At 51.2% G+C, this 22,390-nt stretch overlaps 1 protein-coding gene across 1 annotated transcript in view; it reads right to left on the reverse strand.

The window, feature by feature from the left end:
- The window catches only part of MN1 (MN1 proto-oncogene, transcriptional regulator), a 35,663-nt gene extending 14,207 nt beyond the window's left edge, over positions 1–21,456 (reverse strand). Inside the window, exon 1 of the mRNA XM_082491886.1 lies at positions 17,943–21,456. Coding sequence (XP_082348012.1) covers positions 17,943–21,384 — 3,442 coding nt within the window. The 5' untranslated portion in view covers positions 21,385–21,456. The remainder of the gene's footprint in view (positions 1–17,942) is intronic.
- Positions 21,457–22,390: the final 934 nt, after the last annotated feature.

Consider the following 22,390-nt stretch of genomic DNA (forward strand, 5'->3'; position numbering starts at 1 on the left):
AGGGCACCGTTGACATGTTGAGCTCTGTCAAACCAGGCAAGACGTGGCTCTTCAGCACCCGCTTCACTGCCATAACACAAATGCAAAGAAGGCACCAAACAAACAAAATCCTCCACCCCACTGCTGAGTCATACCTTTCATTCGCACAGGCGGGACGAGACGCAGGTAGCACAGCTTGAGTCATATACCCAAAACGCTCACCCAACCCCAGCCAGGGGTTGCAAACCACACGCAAACCACCGCGCTACACACACCCCAAAGCCTGCGAGACACTGAGTCAACCGGCCCAACATCAAAACCAGTTATTCTGAAGGTACGGGCACCCAGACTGGTCTTTAGGTACCTTCTGAGCGACAAACCCCAAGTCATGCCTCTGCTCCAAAACGTGTCTCCAAACAGCAGCATCGCACCCTTCATGGTGAACAGTTTGTTTACTGGAAAACGTGCTGAGAAATACAGGTATCCATAATGGCACTGCAAGAAATGATGGTATCCTCCGCCCTCAGCGGTTTGCATCCACGCAGCCTCATCCTCCAGCTGCACTGCTGCCAGGGCAGAAGAAGCATTGGGCCTGCTGGGCTTAGACAAGAGGGTGAGTGAAATGACAGCGGTAGCACCCATCACCCTCGGGACCGCAAGGACACACGCATGAACAGAGACTGAACCCAGAGCCTTAACGTACCCACCTTGCCTCCAGTCCTCCAGGTCTGCTGGAGCAGACGGCAGCTGTGCTGAAAGAGTTAATCTTGCCTGGAGCGAACGTGTCTCCGGTTTCTCAGAAAGCCAAAGGCTGCAGCAGAGCGGCTGCCCGCTCCTGCCCGCCCTGCCTGCAGCCTGACCCCTGACATTTCCACCCTGCTTCTCCCCGCATGGAGAACTTAACCGTACACAAACAAACAGGTTGGGAGGACAGATAAATAGAAGACAGAGGAGGAGAAAGGGAAGATTGCTCAGATTTCTTGTAATAGCCCTGATTAAATAATAGCAGCCACTACCAGACGTGGGTGAGGGGCTGGCGTTTATCAGTAAACCCTCAAGTCTACAGCAAGACATCTCTGTTTAATTAATCCTGAAAGGGTCCCTTCCCCCTTCTACTTCCCAGGGAGGTTTTGAGGATCCGCAAGTTTAAAGATACAGTGAGTCCTTTTCAGCTCTTTTCCTCACACAGGGGCAGAAAGTGCCTGTTTAAAACCACAGCCAGGATTTACAAACTCTACGGCAAAGACTTCCATCGGGTGCAACCACACAGGCAAACTCCACTGAGACGGTATCTTTGATTTAGTCGTGTTTAGCCCTCAGAAGCAATATGCCCATCAAATGATGCAGTTTTACAACAACCCGCTGGAAGCGTGCACACACCCAATCATGACCAGATACAAGTCTGCAGATTTCACCTGGGCTCGGGGTCTCCAGAATACCCATTTTCGAAGGGATAAAGCCTGACGCAGTTCTACTGTCCCCCATTTTCATCCAATTTTCCCATTACCCTGGTGGCATCAACACCACTCAGCGATGGAAGAGATTCACATACACATGGAGCAAGACAATTCCAAACGCTTTTGCCCCTGGGCTTTCACTTAGCTCAGGGAGGCTTGGGAGGACCTTCCAAGGCACCTTCCATTTCAGGTCCCCTGCCCTTTGATCCAAGGTGAACATCATACTAGCGCAGAGCACCGCAATTTAAGCCATCAACCATGAATAGCCGCAAAGCCGGCAGATCTCTCCACACCAATCCCATCCTCAGCAGCAGTGGGAGAGGCACTCCGCTTCCAGGGCACCTTCGTCCCACTGCCACGCTCGGGGAGCCGCAACATGCCAATGAGCACCCATCACAGCTCTTGTCCCCAGGAAGAGGGCAGACCACCAGTACACGTCATATAAACCAGAAAATGGCGTCTGATGGAAATGGCCTCGGTGAGCACTTGCCAAGGCTTTGAACCAATCCTCGAAGGAGAGCATGGCAGGGGGGCTGGCAGCAGAGCGCTCGGTCCCCACGGTCAGACAGCCACCTTGAAAACAGGCAAACCACCAAACCACCCACCCACCCACCCAACAGAGTGGCCGACCTCCGCCCCACTGGAAGGGCAGGCTGGCAGCCGTGTCCCCTCCGCTGCCACACAGCCACCTCCTCCCAGCCGGGAGCCGGGGTGCTGAGCAGCGGGATGCTGAGCAGCAGCGCCGGTCGACACAACGGCATCTCTAACACAGCACCGGCCTACTCATTTTTTCAAATGGTTTTCCATTTTCACATATATTCTTTTAAAAGTTGGCCATAAGAGTTCACCCTCTCCTCTCTGCCTCAATAACCATAAAAATGAGTGTTAATGCTTATTGGATCGCTTATCTCCCCCCATTTTCTTTTCCAATGTTTCTTTTCTAAAGCTTTCTCAGCTTCAGAGAATAGCAACACACAAAATGAAAAAATCTAGTTTTTCACATTCTTTTTTTTTGGTAAAAGAATAAGCATTATTTAATTTTCTAAACCTCCTTTTCCATTATCTTTTTTTTTTTCCCCAAAACTTGTCTCAAGCTGAATAAACCAATGGTAGAATTACAGAAATTTATTCATTTTGTATGGTGTAATTTTTAACAACAGCAAATGAAAAAGTGGAAGAAAATCTCTGAAATAATCATTTCTGGTGCAATCAAAAGCAAAAAGAAGAGTGGGGAAAGGGAAATTTTGAAAGTCTAAGTTCAAATTGTAAGAGAAAGCTATATTTGACATCAGATGTATAAAATTCCCAGGAAAATAAAAAGTCAAAACCAGTTATTTTCTTGAAGATCTATATTCTTAAATACCTGTTTTCAACCCAGTCTCTTTTTTAAAGAAGTACTGGGATGGGGGTTGAACTGCGATGAACTGAAAAATGTCTCTGTCTACGAAAAAAAAAAAATCATTATGCAATGACAAGAGACAATCCAGTATATAATCAAAGACAGAATCCTGACATGTTCAAAGAGAAAATTATTGTAACAGCAGTGACTTTGAAGATGAGAAGGTTTTTTTTTTGATGGAAACAATGGCCATCAAGATTTTTACTGTAGCAACCAATGCTTAAATGCACAACGTAGTATGCAGTGTGCCTGCCAGGTACACTTAGCACCAACAGCAAGAAAAAAATATATTAAAAAATAAAATAGTGACGCATACGAAATTTGTACCCAGAGTGGAATCCAGCAGCACTCTGTGAATGGTTAACCGCTCACACAGGGCAGCACACACTCCTGATGATGTGCACTCTTGTCCTCGACGGGCACCAAGCAGCCAACGTAGAAGCCCGAGAGCAGCCCAGTTTGGCTAGTTGTGTCGCGTTTTCCTTCTCAGACACCGAGTTTTACATTCCCTAACAATGCGGGGTCTGCACAAGACACCTGGGTGTAGTAGTGTCTTTTCACCCCAAGAGCCGGGGACAGCCAGTGCTGCCCGGCAGGTGACAACCCAGACTCCGTATCTGCCTGGGGTTCTGCCCCGCCGGCACCGCGGCGTTCACCGGGAGGGCAGAGCACTTCTGAGCACTAACGAAACGCAGCGCGCGGTGTAACGCCACACACCGCACCGCACGCCTTCAAGCACCACAGCTGAGGGAGCGGACTGAACTATTCAGAAACATTTGCCTTCCAGCGTTACTCTGAGCAATCGTTCTCATGGGCTTTCTTTTAATTTCATTTTACACAAAAACTCAAGGTCCAACATCCCATTAATACAAAACTTGCAAGTTACAAAGAACTGCACTGAAACACTTAAATTATCAACACTTGCTTCCAAGGAACCGCATATTTGGCTGTAAAAGTTGTGATGTGCAATCTTCACTGAACTACTGTGATTCACAAAAAGTGAATCACAAAAGGGAAATTTTGTGAGAGAATAAATAGCTATTATGTAACCCATCTAATGAGGAGTATAGTATTTTTCTGTTCTTTGATTGGGAGACTATCGGAAGACGACTGTAAGTAGTCAAAGCCTCACTGACTACAAATATGCCTCTCAAAACCAGCTTGGATTAAGCTCAGTGTTAGTTCGGAGTAAGACTCAGAAAGAAAACACAGGGATGCCAGGTCTCTAAAGTAAGGTATCAACCCAAAGGGAAAGTCACAAACGTGTACGGACTGATCGCTGTTGGCTGAGGGAGCCTGAGAACACATCGTGCATGATGAACGCAGAACTTTGTGATCCATTTCCCAGTAACGTGCAAATCGGTGGGAAGGGGGAATCCACTGAAGCCTTTTAGTTTGTTTGGTGGGTTCCTTGCAAAGGCTGTCCAGGACGCCGAGACCGGGCAGAGCCAGACCCAGCGCGTGCCCACCCTCCTGCAGCACCGAGCAGACGCTGTGGGCTACCTGCCGGGACTGTCCTTGCCCCGCGGCGCACACAGCCCCCACCAATCCACTCTGAAAAAGATGCATGGTTTTGAATGAGTGCAGTTGCGCAGTGCTGCAGGAGCAGACCCTTCCAACACAGGCAGGGAAGCCACGTCTGGGTAAAAAAAAAAAGCCATTAAAACCCCAGTGCAGGACAGCTGCAATGGGCCAGCTAGACTTCGGTTTCAACCGAGATATCAAAAAAATACATTTTCAGACAGTATTATGGAGACAAGCTCCAGAGTGCTTTTACAGACATCAGAACAGCTTTGACAGAGTAAGGCTTTATGTTTTTCCTGTGTCTCACGTTTTGGGGGATAACCCAAGAGCAGAAGAGCAGTTTATCACAAAAATCATGCAAAAGGCTGCTCAGTGCTGCTGCCATGGGAGATTTTTATTTTGAACATGAAAACTTTGAGTTGCATCAAGTCCTATCCCTGTCTTCATCATTACGAGTATTGCTTATATGTGGGAACCATTTTACTAATGCTATGAAAACACCAAACAATTTATTTAATAAAAGCTTTTTCCCCACTGCAACTCAGCAGTGAACAGCTGCTTAAAGCACGAGTCTTTCTAATAGCCCTATTCCTACGGTACAGTTTTGTTCTCACCTTTACATTAACACCCTTTTATTAAAAAGGATACTGTTAAAAAGCATGAATATACATTTTGGATTTCTGCTGCCAGAGACCGGCTGGTTATGACCAGGCACCCTTGCTGGAAAGGCAAGGCTGTGACATCCCCCACACGCTAGCCCGTCTCACCAACGCCCGCACCCACGGCAGGGCCAGCATTGCCGCTCACGGCTGCCGGGGCCGCTCCTGCACTGCAGGAGGCTGCCAAGAGGAAGGAAAAGCGCCGCAGCTCTCGCATGCACCGGCGACGGCCCCGCGGCCGCAGGGCGCCAGCGCCCACCGCGCAGCGGGGCTGGTTGAGAGGTCCTCGGGCACACCAGGGCTCCCAGGGGGCATCTCCACGTCGGGTCCACTACCACCACAGAGGATTCCTTCTTCTTTTTTCCATTAGGCTTTTATTTGCCTTCTAGAGAAAAGGGAGGCATTAAAAACAATGTCTGTGCGTTTTTGCGAGCGGCTGCGCAGTGCTGCCAGGTGACGCCACGCTCGGGCTCACTACCTCCGCTCCGGGTGTGCAACCACGAACCCGCCCCGGGGCCACGCAGGTAAGGCCATGACGCGCTTGGCCGCTCTCCCTTTTGGAGTATTTCTGGCAAAAAATGAGCTGGTAAGTGACATATTCGTCTCTCCGTTGCGTGGTGGCCACAGGCGGAGCAGCAGAGCCAGTAAGAGCACAGCTGGCACACACACCACATATCACCCCACCAGAAATGCAGATGTAAAGCCGCACGGATAAGACGTGTGCCCTGCGAAGGGATGGAGAGTCCAACTGTGACACTGACCCTTGAACCCAACAGCTATTTTCCGTAAAGTACCCAGACAGCCCACAGCAGTCGTTCCAGTGAGATTTAACTAAAGGGGGGGAAACACTGAGGATAAAGACAGATCAATTTTGCTCTAAAATTTTAAATGAAACACTCCTGTTTTGGAAAGAATTTCATTAAGGTGAAAATATAATAGAGAAGTACCCATTTAGGAAGAATGTGCTATTAATTCTTAGCAGTGTATGTGGAAGGGAAAATTGCATTTTTATCTAAATGGTTTTTTCTGCATAACCCATTTACAGTATTCTTTTACAGCTCAGTAATGGGAACTTTTCACATTTCTATTCGGGCCAGACCACTGTGGAAGGCAGGAGCAGCCTTCGGGAACATTTCAAATATAACCCCGTAAAACAGATTCCAAGAGAAGCTCCACAAAAAGGAGGAGAAAGGCAAGCACAGCACATCTTAAAAGACGGTAGGAAAAGGAAAGGAAAAAACTTCCATCTCAAAGATGTCAGCCAAGTTTTTGAGGGGGAGAGGAAAAGTGTTTTAGGTTTTTTTTTTCGTAAGAGACAAGAAAAGGTTTGGTCTTCCTCCTCTTCTTCCTTGTGTGAAGCAGAAACGGCTCCTCTTCAGTGTAGTACACAGTCCCAAATGCATACAAGAAGCAAAATGATGCTGTGTTACCACGTTGGAAAACTGCACAGGGATAGTCTCAGCTGTAACAGCTACTACTACATACAATGAAAAAACATGTAGGCTATGAAAAACTATTTTTATCATCGTAAACAAATGCTCATTTCTCCCTACAAATACTTTCATACTATTTGAAACTGAATATAATCTTAACAATGATTTCAAACAATTGACACTATGGTCCAAGTTTGCCTGATATATTGCCATCAGGCATCAAGAATAAAGTCACGTAAAAGCAAAAGCAGACTCGGAAAGGACTGAACCATGTCTTACCAGCTTTGCTTAATCTAGTACAAATAAGGCAAATGTAAAATTCAAAGTTTTTAGAATTCTATATTTTATCATCAAATATCTCAAACTCAAGTAAACACAAACCAAAATAGCATACTGGCCTTGTGTTTAATAAACAAATCAACTGATTCTCCAAGTAATGTAGCAGGACTCAGAAAGATGTTAAAGCTGTGTATTTTCTAAGCATTTTTCATTTGACACTCTCCACCTCTTTTTTTTTTTCCTGTGTTGGCTTTTATCAGCTTACTTCTGAAAATTAGTATAACAAAAAATGTTATCTTTCAAAACAGATGTTTAAAAGTGCAGCAGTTATGGAAATGCAATTGGACAATGAATAGTTTTTATTCCCTTTACCTAGCCATACTCCTCACTGCAAAGCAGTAATTACAGGAATCTACTTCTGTTTTAAGCTTTACAGTAAGCTCTTTCCAAATTTAAGGCCAGCAACCAACCCTTCATTATGCTTAATAGGTAGACATAAAAACGTAATTGTATCACAATCTCTCCAACTGCCTGTTTCTCCAGCTCCTGAAGCTCACACTTGTGGGATGCAAGGAAGAGATTTTTAATCTGTTCTTTTCTGTAACTGAACTATTTCAGCACCGTTGGCATAAACCACTCTAGAAAAAAACTACACAAAATGCAAGAGGATTTGGATAATTATTTGGAGTAAAGCTGCATTGCTTTGTTAAAAACCCCACCGTTCCAAAGCGGCGCGTGGCAGCCCGACTCCCACACCGCACAGCAGCCAGGCGTTCCGCGGCAGCTTCGGGAGCCCTGGCGGAGCCGGACCGTGGCATCCTCCCCGCGGAGCCCGGGGCACCCAGGAGCCCTACGGCCGCAAGCGCCAAACTCCTTTCTCCAATTCCCGTAAGCACCTCCGCTAAAGTAAGTAAAATCAGGAGGCAGTATACTGACTTGATTCACCTACAGGACAAATAACTCTATCGTGTAATACATACTGTGCCATGCACAAAGTTTAAACACTTTCAAGACACACCAAATAGCCGAGGCGACGCCCGAGGCCCCTGCAGCTCTTGCTGTGACAACTGCCCCAGTCCCCCAGCACGGTTTTGGAGCCATCTCCCTTCATACCCATTTCGCAGACAGCTACAACAAATTAACAGAGGATGGTATGAAACCTCCCATTGATGGCAAATTATAATAATTAAAAAAAAAAACAACAACCGAATGAAGAAATCTTTTGCTATTCTCTTTTTTTTGGTGATCTGCCTATTTCAAAATAGCTAGTATGAGATTTTAATTATACTTGAAAGAGTCCTATTTTTTCCTCTGCCTCTAGAACGATGGCATGGAAAAGAGAGCACAGGGAGTTGGGATGCTAGCTGTTTCTCCCAGCATAAAAAGAACAGCATGTGCCTATATTTAGAGGTAGAGAAGGGAACTACAGCATCCAGAAAAAAAAAAAAAATCATACTGATTTTATCTTCAAAAAAGCACTTGTGTTTTTGGTTTGTTTAAATCAAGAATGTGTTACAAGTGTTTGACCCTATATCCAGCAACAATAAAATCTGTTCCATCATAAAATACCAGCTGCTTTGCACTTTGAATGATAATACTATTTTTAAAGTGTTTCAGAATTATTGTCTCATAGATTGTGGTAATTTTTATTGGGATTACTGGGGAATTCCTTTTTCTTTTTAGAATACAATAGGCACATTTATTATTTTCTTACTTATAAAACTGTATTTGGGCTGAAATTTGGGCTACTTTTCAGACCGGGCAAAAAAAGCTTTTCAGCATAACATTTTGGCACAAATAAAAATTAGCAAAACAAATGAGCCAGATCAAAAGTACCTGTAACATGAGATGCAAAAAGTTATCTGCCTGCCTTACACCTCTAAGGAATACCCTGTTTGTAGCAATATCACACCAGGGGAACTCCAGGTTTAAGTCATCCAGAGTGCTGTGATGTAGGGGGATAGCTCAGACCTCGGGGTCAGGTCCTGGGGGGGGACGATGCTCCTTCCCCCCTCCCCCGGAGGAGAGGAGAAGCCCACCCACGGTGATGCTTCCATCCCCAGGCGTCTGGAGGAGGTGAAAACCCACCTCGCATCAAACTACTTCCACGTCATTTCGGTTTCTTTTCCTGTTGCTCAGGCTGAGAAATTAATTTCAAAATTCACTCACACACTGGATCAGGAGTGCCATAACTGAGTTTGGGGTTTTTTTGATGTGCCAGTAAAGGAGAAACACTGCACTGGGGAGGGCAGTATGGCTGCACCGTCCCCACCAAACGCACCGGAGGAAGAAGTAACTGACACAGAAATGAGATTAACAAGTGGGATGACACTCTCAGCCCTCCGTTCCCTCTGCCTACACGTACTTCCTAACTGCCGCAGCCAGAATCCTGCTCACACGCTCCATCCCGGCACCGTTTGGTCCCGGAGTGCCAGCCTTCGTTGCCACCCAAGTGCCCAGACTTGTCCTCAGGGTCCCTCCGGCTCTGCCAGCACTGGATCTCACCGTGCATCCCACCAGCATCCTCTGCTAAAGCCCTGGCAGCACTGTGGTGGTTCGGCCGCGCGGCTGCCGGTTTACCTCCTCCGGAGGCTCGCCAGTCCCCAGTAAACTGGCAGCCGCGTGGCCGAACGATGTCTGTTTTATCTCATTTGGACTGTAACTCTTCAGCAGTGGGAACTACTCCCAGGTTTCTAAAGCACTGTGTCAATTTATGGTGCAATAAATATGATCTTAAATAATAAAAATAATAATAGAATGGGACCTGGCTACAGACTCCACGGCGATCTAAATCAAACATAAACCCAAGTATCCATAAGTACAACGGTAATGACTTGACCAACTGTGCCATCTAGCCAGGAGACGGGAACACTCGCGCAGACGCTCCCTCTCCGCCTGTTTTCACCCGACAGACAATCGGAGCATCACCTCCAGCAGTGGATGGGAGGGAACGCTCAGTCCTGGTCCCCGGGGACCCGGCCCTGCTTGCAATGCATTCGCATCTGTGTCTCTCAGACATCCTTCATCTACTGCATCCTCTGCTGCCCGTGACTTCTCTTATCCACAACCAAAAGGCTTTAAAATGTCATTAGAGAGGAAGATTGTACCCACTCCCCCCCTCGGCCCCTGCCAAATTAGTAGATTTTTCTAGAAAAGAGATCTTAAAATTCTGACCTGATGATAACTCCCGTCCAGCCTTCATTTCCTATGTTAATAGATCAATTTACATCTTTCTAGCAAAATGGTTTCAGGCTACGTTAAAAAAAAAAAAATAAAGTCACGCCTTTCTTCTTAAACTGCATTTTGGGAGAGGATTAAGAGGAGGAAGGAAGGAAATGACTGTTTCCAGGTTTTTTAGTGTATTTGCTTCACACAGTGAATTAATATTCTCAATTTTAAATCAAGAGTATATTCTTAATTAGGGTATGAAATGTTTTAAAATTTTCTTCACTTTACAAACGGCTGCTTTTTCAATTAACTGTGCTTCCTCAGCCTCAGGATGATCTTTCTATTAGCAATACAAATGCTTTCTAATATTTTGTGAATACTAATTCACAAAATTAATTAAATGCAGACTTAACTCTGAAAACATATATTTTACCACAAAAAAACGCTGTCTCCCAACTGCTGACTGATTACAGGCTTTTCTGTGATCAAGAGTATCAAGTCCTAAAGGCCCAGCGGTCAGAACTGAAGGTAAGAAGTCAAAAGAAAAAAAGGCACCAACTCGGTTTCTTCATCTCACATTTTACATGCTCAAAACGGGGCGGGGGGAAGATAAATATCCTAAAGCTGAAGCAAACTGGCCGTGAAAGCGAGGATGCTGCACCGTCCCCAACGCAGCACTCTGCACTACAGAACTAACGTGGCTCTGTGGAGCTCACACTCATGTTGTGTTCAGACTCAAATACACTGTATTTGTTTTAATGTAAAAAATCTATCAAAGCAGCACTTAAACATAACCAGATTTCTGCTTACCAAACCAAAAAAAAAGCTTCTTTAGTCAAATCTTAAATGCTAATAAAAATTCAGATGGCGCAGTGTCATGCACTGTGTTTTTACGTTAAAATACTAAACAGACACAAATAGATTTCCTAAAATTGAAAACAAACAGACATAAATTGCACAACTAATGCCTCCCAGCAGAAGTTAAGCACGCAGATGAGAAACGGTTCATTCTCAGGAGCTTCCCAGGACCAATACAGATGTGCATCTCGGGGAGTGAAACCGTAAGAAGTGATAAAACAGTTATTGTCCAACAGGGGCAAGACAAAACTTGGAAAAACTTTGTTTAAAAATGGCCAGCGTGGATCAGACCCGGTCCTACGGGACAGGGATGCGCTCTAGGTTTGAGTCAGGTGCCTCGAAAGGGCACAAGCCCAGAACACCCGGCTCCTGAACACAAACGCTCTGACGATAACGCTTGTACTGTTACAAAAAAATAACTCAAGTACAGGGGGGAAGACTACTAGAAAAGTAGTGACCACGGTTGGGGTTTTTTTGCATCAGTACATAGGTAAAAAGTACACGCTAAGAGAGTACATATCTGGATCATCAAGTCTTACCACTCACTCCACCAACTAAGGAAAATGCATTCCCCGCATGCACGTGCTTTTGCCATTTGCCAGGGGATGAGCAGAACGTGAAGAGGTAGAAGAAAGAGCGCTTGCGGGGGAGACAAGAAGAAGGGGTGCTGAGGAGAGGAGAAGCACAGCAATATCATCTGAGATGTTCTCTTTGAAGTATTAAGAAAGTCAGCTTGTAAAAATTAATGGATTAGACTTCCAGCTGTTCAATTCTCAGCTTTAAATTTAAAAGGTATTTGACTTTGGAATATTGGCACATAATCCATAAAATATATTTAAATTTGAAAAAAAAATATTTTGCACTAAAAAAGGTCACTAATAATTTGTAATGTTTTAACTGCACCAACATAAAAGTGTTTGGCAAAGGAAAAGCAGCCAACTACAAATACCAGTATTTTTACATAAGCTAGTCACTTTATCACCGGCTGCAAACTGGGTCTATCTACAGAATAGCAAAAATTCAGATTTACGTTTTAAAAGTAGAGAAATCTAACCAAGATCAGGAAAGCCAGGGTGGACCTTGAATTTCCTGGAAGATTCCACAGCTTCACCTATTTAATTTCTGCAGGGTTCCCTGCCCTGTGTCCCTTATCCAAGAATTGGTGCTGAGGAAGTGCACGAGCAAGCCACATTCTAAATATATCTCATTAACGGAAGCTCTCTCTTTTAAAAAATGCCCCTCAAATAATTGAAACAAGAATACTTCTGCATTTGAAAAAACAGCGCATCGATCTTAAAAATGTCCTGCAAACTATAAGCTTGTATTTACAGGTGCAAAGTTTGATCTTTTCAAGGGCTTAAATTTTTCAATGGAAAAACCCAGCTGGTTCAACCGAGAGCCGGCCGCTGGCTGGAGCAGCGGCGCCATGGACAGGCGGGTATCCGGCGCCTGACGCGCGTTAGCGGTCCCTGCTGCACTCGAAGCACTCCGGCCCCAAACACGGTGAGGACGATCTATTTTATGTAGTGACAAACCAGGGAAGGATCCCACTAACCACAATGTGACTGGTCTCTTTTGATATTCTCAGTGCTCAACGTGCTCAAGGAAGTACATAATTAAACTGTTTATGATATTTCAGTAAATTCAGCACTAGAAAAGCAATGTGTTAGGCCACCTGAAGATTCATTTTAGAGCTGGCTTTACACTTTCTGTGAAAACTCTTCTCACGCTTGTATTTAATAGAAATATACAAGGAACCACAGGCTAAAAATGTGCAGTAATTTGTCTAGTACTAAAATTTTATATGGCCACATAAAGACATAAAGACATTTTGCTACACCAAAACCTCTCCCTGGTACAGAGCCCTGCAGAAGCTGGGAGCCAGCTGTTACAAATAAAAGCAGCCGATATACTTTTAGGTTGGACTTTTGTTTAATGCCTTATCCTTTGCTCTATACAAGTAACAACAAAATGTATCTGTAGGTATCACTGATTAATAACTTTTTCTTAGCAAAAATTATTTGCAGTTTTATGGCAGAGCATTCCACTAGGTCATTGGTAAAAAAAACAGGTATTGCACCTTAAAAATTTAGAGCAGACATAGTGTAATACATCACAGAACAGAATAAATCTATGCTCTCATCTAAGCTCATATATAAATATTAAGTCTAATTCATTTCCTTTTACATCATACGTAAAGATCTGAAACACATTCACACACCAATTTCAAGAAATATATCCCCCAAAGTCTGTCTCACGTACTCCCACACCAAGCAGGTACAAAACATCCCAGTTCAAACTGACCTCAGGACTAAACGTGCCGTTATAAAACAACAGACTTTGGTAAAAGAAAGCACCATGATGCAAACCAAATTTGTGATCTGCACCGATTCAAATACAGCTAGACCGTCCACTAAAATAGGCGGAACAGGTAAATCCAAAGACCAAAAATTAATAAGCAGACAGATAGGTGGATGGACGTAAAGGCAAACGGAGTGGTTATGGCAGTTACTGAAATGCCAATAAATTCACACACTTTCTGCATTAAATATCTTATTGCATTACAGCAGCAATAGCAAATAATATTGAAAACCCTGCCCCTTGCCTTCTCTAATATTTGCCATAAAGGTCTACAAACACACTACTGCAGAATGTTTATAAAACAAAGGAAAACATTTCTAAACAGGACCATTTTCTAGCAGAAAATATTAAAAATTACAGTCGGTCAAAGTACACAATGGAGTATTACTGTCATTCACATCAAGCCAAGCCAAGCACGGGCAAACTCTCTTTTTTTTTTTTTAAACAGGTCAGAAGAGTTTAAAAGATCATATTAAACCCAAACCTAATGCACACTGAACTCTCTCCTACGATATGCAACGGGTGTATTTTTTCCTCATAAATCTGCATCCTAATCCAGATCATTTATTAAAGATGTATTTCATATCTTTGGAGCACATCACGTAACTTCTTGGCAAAGGTAATAGCATATTTTTTCTGTAACTGTTAAAATTCTTTGTGTAAGTTTAAACAGCCCTTAGAAGCAAACAAAGCATCATCGGGAATCGCAGATCCATCGCTGCAAAGCGCGCTGAGCTTCATCCGTGAACTCCTTTCCAACAACCCCGGCTACAGTACGAACCCCGTCCAGATCACACACTGCTTTCAATGATATTTCAGTGCTTGAAATACCCCAAAGAGCTCCGACAAAATCACTCTCAGTGAACAAACCTAGTCCCTTGGTAAAGCCTCCGAAAGAATTTAGTGGTAGTTAAAATAAAGGCACGCAGCAGAACATACTAGGAAGAGAAAGAAAACAAAGGCTCCTAGCTGCATCTGGACCAAATTTGACCTTTGTTCATGTATTTGGTAGTAATTTACAGATGTTACATACTGCTTCGTCAAGAGTTCTGGCCTGCTGGCTCGTTCAAACGATAGGTTCGGTGTTGTGATGAAATATTAACAAAAACTCAAAGATGAAAACTAACTGTGCTGCACTGCACGTGCCCATCAGCTCGGGCAGACGAGCCCAACGCCCACCGAGCACATAAAAATATTCTCATTTTTTCCAATCAACACCTGCGTGGTCCTAGGTTACTTATTGATGTCTTCACCTGACATCTGCAGTATGGGACCTCCGAAATTTCAATTAAAAAGTAAAAACAAAAGCCCACCAGAACTTAATTACTGGGTTTCTAGAGAATACTAATCAACATTTCACTGAAGGGGAAATTGTTCTGGTTCAGTCAAACCAGGCAAAGCAAAAACCCATTAAACTGGCCCTGGGTTTTTAAGTGAATTTGATCTGGTTATTCTTTGTTAGTAGAGCTGCGGTGTTGGAAGTCAACGTGACCTCTCCAGACTCTATTATTTTATCTCGCTCCCAGCTCTAGCTGCACGGAGCTGCACAGAGGAAAACACAAAACTCTCGAAAGCATTTTGGGGGAAAAAACCAAACTATCAGCCACTTCACATAAAACATGATAGTACAAGAAACAATGTATCAGAGAAAACTCCTCACAGAAAATTGTGTTTCAGCGAAGAGCCATGTCCAGCCAGCATTAATAATGTTAAATTCAGAAACAAAACGTGAACGCATGCACAGAACTCGCCAAAGGCGATCCCTGAGCGACGGGGGTGTGTTCATGTCGCACGGGCACCGACGGCACAGGTGTCTGCAGCAACGGTACCCGCTCCCGTCTGCCTTTAGAACCCACAGCTCACACAGATTGCTGGGTGTCAGCAAATCACTTCAATGCCACCATGAGGAAAAAAGAGACGAGCTATAAGGAATCTGACCAGCCGTTAAAACAACTCAAACAAGTTGCCTCCCCCAGTAACCCGGCATTAATGGAGTATTTGACCAGCTCCCGATCCTGCTGCGTTTCGGCGAGCCCGTCCGTCCCACAGCCGCCCCTCCACCGCCAGCAGCGCAGCCGGAGCCTCCGGTCCCGGCACTCGCTCCGCGTGGCGGGAGGGGGACAGCGGGAGCCCAGCGCTCCGCCGTGGGGGAACGCACCCACCAACACCCGCCGCCCCTTCCCGGCGCCCGCTGAGCCGCCGGTGCAGACTGCGGCCGTGCCACAATAGGAATAAATCACCCAACGCCCCCCTCCCACCACGGCAGGTGTAATTAAGAAGCCCACCAACAATGCCTGTGTGTTGGTGAGGGAACTTGGGTCGAACGAGTAATCTCGCTCTCACAAATATTCCACGTTACTGCGAAATGGTGAACGCTCCCCCAGCGCCGTATTAAGCACATTTAGGAACTGCTGGAAATTTGGAGGAGTGCTGTCTGAAGCCTGCGCATTCACCCTGCGCGCGCGCACCGGGGAACTGCTGGAACAAATACCACGGATGCAAATCCCAGTCGACTGAAAAGGTTTAAAATCTCCATCACTGGATAAATAAAGCCTTTTCTTAAACACAGTTTCAAACACTGGGGGGAAGTCAATGTAAATAAAGTTGAATTATTTCCACCAACCGAGGAGAAGAGCCTGTTTTGTCTCACCTATTGTATCTTTATCACTCCCAACAACAGTTAAAGTAAATTCTCCGCTGGTCTATCTGAATTTCCTCATCCGAAGAACCAGCCCATTCAAATCCTTCAAGTGACTAAAGTGTGAAACAAAACGAGTGCCTCTATGCATTGTTGTAAAACTGGTTTGCTATTTTATGTTAAGCCGCTGAAACACTAAAACATATCCTTATATAGGAACACTGATTAAATGGTTTTCCTTCCAAGTGATGAACTGTTTTAACAGCAACATTGTGGTTATCGCAACCAGAAAGCAATTACTTATTTCACTAGATGTTACTAAGAATAGCGGTGATCAAAATGAACGTAGGAGTGCTGGTAAAGATGTTCAAGAAAGCATCGCTCCATATGACACATATATATAAAATACACATAATTTTAAGCCAAATTACAGTTTTAATAAATGTGCTGTTCAGGATTAAATCACTGCTCAGGATTTTTTTTTAATCCATGAAATTATGTTACTCTTTCAAAATCTGTTTCTAAATTCAGCACGGAGTGTAGATCCGCGCGTATCTGTATGCGCGTGTGTGTGAGAGTGCACACATAACGGGGGGTGCGTGTGTGTGTGTGTGTGTGTTGTGAGAGAACGTATATATGTGTTCGAGGCTGCCAAGGTAGAAGTGACAGGAACTGTGATTTGTGCTAACTAGCTATTGATCCAGTCAGATCTAGATGTTGTGTACAAGAAACAATAAAAGAGAAGGGGCCAGGAAGGATGCTGTGTGCAACTCCATTTAAAAATGGAAAAGAAGGGCCCCAAACAAACCAATTTATGTCCTTGCCTGGGTGAAGCATGGAGAATGCTGATGGGCTTCCTAGAGTCTGCTGTGCATGCTAAACACTCCCGCTTGAAACGAGAGTCTCCTGCGCTGGGCATTAAACATGAACAAAGAGACAAACCGTGGGGGCTAGGATTCACGCTTCAGAAAGCCAAAGCTGGAAAGCCAACCAGAACCGGGGGTAGGAAATTGCCCGGTTTTCCACCCAGCTCCCTTTTGATTTTCCCAACACCTTTCTTAGCAAAATTACTAAACGCGGAGGACTGTAAAAAGTCAGTCTGTACAACCAGATGTAATGAAAACAATTTTGAACTACACTGGTAGTGCCAAAACATCAACTTTCCTCGGCACGAATAATGAGTTTATATTGCGTAAATTATGCACGTGTACTTATAGCACATCAAAAAATTGCCTGCGTGCATTCATACAGCAGATACATGCACGTGCATCTATTGTAATATTCACACAGTCAGGCGGCTTGGAAAATACGGCTTTGAGAAGATAAAATAGAAACCAATTGAATCTATAATCATCTTTATCTTAAACAGCTTTTATAATAGAGGGCTTTCCATTAAAATATTTTTTTCCTGAGCTTGGGGAATTATGATGCCCTCTGGACACGGGGAAGGATCAAAAATGACAACTAATGTCGAAATTAAACATCTGTCAACTAAGCAAGTTTTATACCAGCAAACCCAGAGCCTTATTTTAAATTGCCTTTCTAATACAGAAAAAAAAAATAATGTTAAGAGCCTCTCAGCGCGGTATCACACTGCCAGTAGGCTCTTAACACAGGCAGGGAATTACCTGGCATCGGAGGGACAGCACCACTAACAAATCCCTGTTTTCACGGTTTAGGAAGATCTCTGCAACGGTTTGGGGGAAATGGCCAGAAGGTTAGGCCAACACGGGGCTCTGCAGGACCCACCTCCGCAGCACCCCACGCCTGCAGCCCCCCTCCGTGGCCCCCCAGTCCTGGGAGCACGGCCGGGGCTCCGCTGGGAGCCCCTCGCCCCACACCCCCGGGAGCCCCGCACCAGCCCATGCTGCCGCAGCCCTCAGCGGCTGCTCCCAGGAGGCACAATGGGGATGGGGATGGTGGCAGAGATGGCCGCGGGGCTGGCCATCACCCGGGGCCAGCCAGGCAGCAGGTGCTTCGTCCCCGCCACCCGCCACCCTGGCAGGGCCGCCTGGCATCCCGCAGCCCCAGCCCAGTGCAGGAAGGTGCCTGGCACCCACCGCGGTCCCTGCCAGGAGTGGAGCTGGTCTGGGGCCAGCGTGCGCCTGGCATCCCGGGGCCGGAGCCTCACCACCTCCCCTTCCCCTATCCCCCCGTGGGACAGCACCCGCGTGGGACAACCGATACCTTCTTTGCTGGGGTTCGTGGGTTTAGGCTTCTCCCAGGGCGCCATGGGCTTGTCCTCCTCCTGCCCCTCCATCAGGGCCTTCTCACCAGGCAGGTACCAGGTGGAGTTGTGCTCCGCCATCAGGGAGTCCAGGTCGATGGTGCTCATGGCGCCCTTGACGCCCTCCGAGCAGCAGCTGCCCAGGTCGCTGTCCCCGTTCTGCCCCGCGCACTCCCCCTTCTTGCTCTTCAGCCCCAAGGGCTGGTCTTCCGAGATGCTGAACTGCTGCCGCTGGAGCTGGATTTGCGCCTGCAGGATCTCCAGGGGGTGGATCTCGTCCTGGGCCGAGGTGCTCGTGGGGGTCCGCACCTGCTCCATGCCCGGCGTGCCGGGGTGGGCGCCCGCCGTGGTGCTGAGCCCGTAGCTGTCGGGGGTCGAGGTAGACGTACTGAGGAGGCCGAGGGCCAGGGGCTTCTGTCCATTGAGAAGTGCGTGCTCCCCACGGGGCAGCTTGGGCGAGCCGCCCAGCAGCGGGCTGCGGGTGGGCTTGGAGGCGGCGTTGTCGGAGCTGGAGGACACCTCGTCCTCGTTGCCATAGCTGGTGCTGACCTCGTCGGGAAAGTCCACGTGCGGGGAGCTGCCGTCTGACTTGGTCACGCTCTGGATGCCACTGTCCAGGGAGGACATCAGGTCAGGCTGCTCCCCCAGCAGCAGCTCGCCACCCTTGCCCCAGGAGGGCGAGGTGAGGGGCTTGTCGTGGGGCGTACCCCCGCCACGCTCCGTGCCCGCGCTCCCTGGCGGGCCCCCCGCCACCGCCGGCACCGCCGGCTGCCCTGGGCTGACACCAGCCCCACCGCCCTCCGCGGCCGAGAACTTCTCGAAGAAGGTGCCGGGGCTGACGTGCCCGCTGTCCCGTTTCCGGCGGCCCCGCCCCCGCCCGCCGCCTGCCTTCCCCTCTCCGCCGGCCGCCGGCTCCAGCGCATAGCCGGGCGAGAGGCTGCTCTCGGCGGGCAGCAGCGGGGCAGTGCCCGAGGCCTTGCCCGCGCCACCCCCGCCCGCTGGCGGTCCCGCCGGGAAGTAGTCCGGGGCGGCAGGCGGCGGCGGGTCGGGCTCGGCCTGGCTGAGCTTGCGCTTGGCCTCTGCTGGGCTCTTCTTGTTGAAGGTGACGTTGAGGTTGGGGGCGCCCAGGCTGGCGATCATGTTCTGGCAGGCAGTGGAGAGGGCGGCCAGGCAGCTCTGCCCAAAGACGTTGTCCTTGCTGGCCGGCTTGCTGAAGGAGCCCAGCGAGAGGGCGCCCAGCTTGCTGGCAGCGGGCCGTGGTGGCGGCGGCGGGGGGAACTCAGGTGGGGGCGGCGGGTAGGCGCCCGGCGAGGCGCTGAGGGCGGGCGCAGCCCCATGGGCCGCTGGCTGCCGTGCTGCTGCCGCGAAGGGGAAGCCGGGCTGGGCAGCAAAGTCGGTGGGGCCGCGGCGCTCGGCAGGGGCGCTGGGCATCGCCACGCCGCTGCCCGGTGACTGCAGCTGCGAGAGGCCACCCATGGCGGGTGCGAAGGGCGGGTGGACGCCGGGTGAGGGCAAGGCCTGCGCCGGCCCCTCGCCCGCCATCCGCAGCGGCTCCTGCAGCCCCAGCCCGCTGGCGCCCGGGCGGAAGAGCACGGCGGCACCGCCCGGCTGCAGGCCCAGCTCGTGGGGGGCCGCCTCGGCCGGCAGCCCCGGAGCTGCCATGCGCCGCGACAGCAACTCCCCGGGCGGCGGCGGCCCCGCGAACCAGGCGCTGTCGGGGGCCAGATGCGGCGCTGGCGGGTCGAAGCTGCGGCCGCCACTTCCGGCCTCCCGCTCGAAGGCGGGCGGGGGCAGGCCGCCGGGTGGGCCCACCTCGCCATGGTGCCCCAGCTGCTGCAGGCTGGGCGGCCGCAGGCGCTGCTGGCTGCGCGAGGCCATCTGCTTCATCACCAGGGCCGCGTTCTGGCGCTGGGCCAGCGCCGGGTGCTCGGGGCCGCCGTGCGGCAGTGGCCCCCCGAAGGCCTCAGGTGCCGGCGGGGTGAACTCGCCCGGCAGGCCGGGGTAGGCCGTCGGGGAGAGGTGGCTCTCCATGGCGGGGCCGTGCATGCCGCTGCCCCAGGAGGCGCAGCGCTCGACACCGGGATTGCCGGGGAAGTCGAACCGCGGCCTCTTGGCGACGCTCACGTAGGGGGCATCGAAGTGCTGCAGTCTTTGATTTGGTGGCTGTTGCGGAGGAGGGTGCTGCATATTAAACACGGGGTCGGTGTAGGGATGCATATTCCTGTTCTCCAGTCTGTGAATAGGGTATTCAAACTGTGCATGCTGGTTCTGCATTATGGGCCCATTGTCCTGCAGGTTGGGGTTGGGAGCGTTGGCTTCTGTTTGCTGTTGCCTAGGGATGGCTGGCGGGCAGGAGTTCTGTCTGGCCAGCAAGCCCGGCGGCTGCTGCGGCGGCTGCGGCGGCGGCGGCTGCTGCTGCTGCATCAGCGGGTGCCTGGCGCTGGCCCCCGGCTCCAGGCTGGTGGACATCTTCCGCGCCCCCCCGAAGCGCTCAAAGAAGACGCCGTGCTGCTGCGGCGGGTGCGCCTTGGCCACGGCCATGCCCGGCGCCCGGGGCAGGGCGGGCGCCCCCGCGAAGCTGCCGCCCGCCGGCACCTGCCGCCCGCCGCCGTAGTGCGGCAACTGCCCCTCGGGCTCCGACGGGGAGAAGACGGGCAGCTCGAAGTGGCCGGCGGGGCCGTCGCCGGGGTAATTGTATTCCAGCGAGTCCACGCCGCCCTGCGCGGGGAGCCGCCGCTGCTCCAGGCCGTGGGGCTCGGAGGAGCCGGCCGCCGGCAGCCCGTGGAAGGAGGCGGCGCGGTTGGGGGACTGGTCGAGGGGCAGGCAGGGCGCCGGCACGGCGTGGCTGGAGCCGCCGGCGCTGTGGTGCTGGAAGTCGGGCAGGTTGCCGGGGCGCTGCTGCCCGAAGCCCTCGCCGCCCTGGCTCTCGGCCATGTGCTCGTAGCCGTCGGCGAACGCCGTCTGCCCGCCCAGCGCGCCGCTGTAGCCCAGGAGCCGGCCGCCGTGCACGCAGGAGGCGCCGGGGTCGGGCCCGAAGTTGCCGCCGAAGTGCGGGGGGTGCTGGTGGGGGTGGTGGGCGCCGCCGTGGCCGCCGTGCGGCTGCTGCCCGCCGAAGAAGCCGTGCACCGGCGGCTGCATGCCGCCGCCGTGCAGCTCGGCGGGGCCGCGGCCCGGGAAGCCGTACGCGTCCCCGGGCAGGCTCATGTTCATGCCCAGGAGGGGCGGCTCGCCCAGCGCGCCCAGGGCCGGGTCCACCGCCGCCGCCGCCGCCGGGCCGCCGCCGGGGAAGGCCGGCGCCTTGAAGTGCGCGCTCATGCTCAGTCCGGGCTGGCCGAAGCCCCGCTCCGCCTGCCCGCCGCTCCGGCCGCCGCTCTGCGGCTCGAACTGCTCCAGCGCGAACATCCTGCGCGGCTCCTCAGAAGGGCATGGCCGCTCCGCTCCGCGCCGCGCCGCTCCGCCGTCCCCGCTGCCCGCCGCTCCCCGCCGGCCGCCGCTCGGCCGCCCCGCTCACATCCTGCCGCGCCGCTGCCGCCGCCCGCCCGCCCGCGCTCACCCCGGCGGCTCTCCGCCCGCTGCCGCCCGGCGCCGGCCGCGCTGCGCTGCCCGAGAGCCGACGGGGCGGCGCGCCGCCGCTCATAGGCTCCGGCCGCCGGGAGCTGCGCGCCGCATCGCCGGCCCGCCGTGCGCTGCCCGCGGTTCGCAGGGCTCCGGCGGCGGCGGCGGCGGCGGCGGTGACGGTGGCGGTGGCGGTGGCGGGGCCGGTGCGGGCGGCGGGGCCGGCGCTGCGTGCGGGCGCTGGGAGGGCTGCGCCGCGCTCCCCTGCGCGCTCCCTCGCTCTCACCCGGCGCTGGCGGAGCAGCAACAAGTTTTGCATTTCAGCGATGAATTTCAGCCATCGGGGCTGCGCCAATGAGCGCCGCGCCGCCCGGGGCGGGGCTCGCCGTTAAGGTGGCTCCGCCGCGCCGCCCGGCCCCGCGCCCCGCCCGCCCCGGCCCCGCCGCCGCCGCCGCCGCTCACGGAGCCGCGCTGAGCCGGCGGAGCTGGGGGCACCGGGGACGGAACCGACCGGCGGGGCTTGGCGCGGCCCGGCCCGCACCGCCCGCCCGGGCGAAGCCCGCCCGAGAGCGGCGGAGGGGAGGAGGAGCGGCCCGGCGGCCCCGCCGGGCCGGCGGAGCAGGCGAAGCCCTAGCCGGTCCCCGAGCGGCGCGCCCCGTCGGGGCCGGCCGGAGCCCCGCCAGCGCCCAGGCGTTACAGCGGGAGGGGGGTGCCGGAGCGCGGCCGCCCCGCGGGGACAAACAGCCGTCGGGCCCGGGGGGGTTAAGAGCAGCCGCAGGATAATGCACTTCGGGTGTCCACGGCTCGCACGCGTCGATAGCTTTAAAAAATAAAAATGAAAATTACTCCCACA

Source organism: Vanellus vanellus (assembly GCF_965231255.1).
Source record: "Vanellus vanellus genome assembly, chromosome: 16".
NCBI classification, from domain to species: Eukaryota; Metazoa; Chordata; class Aves; order Charadriiformes; family Charadriidae; genus Vanellus; species Vanellus vanellus.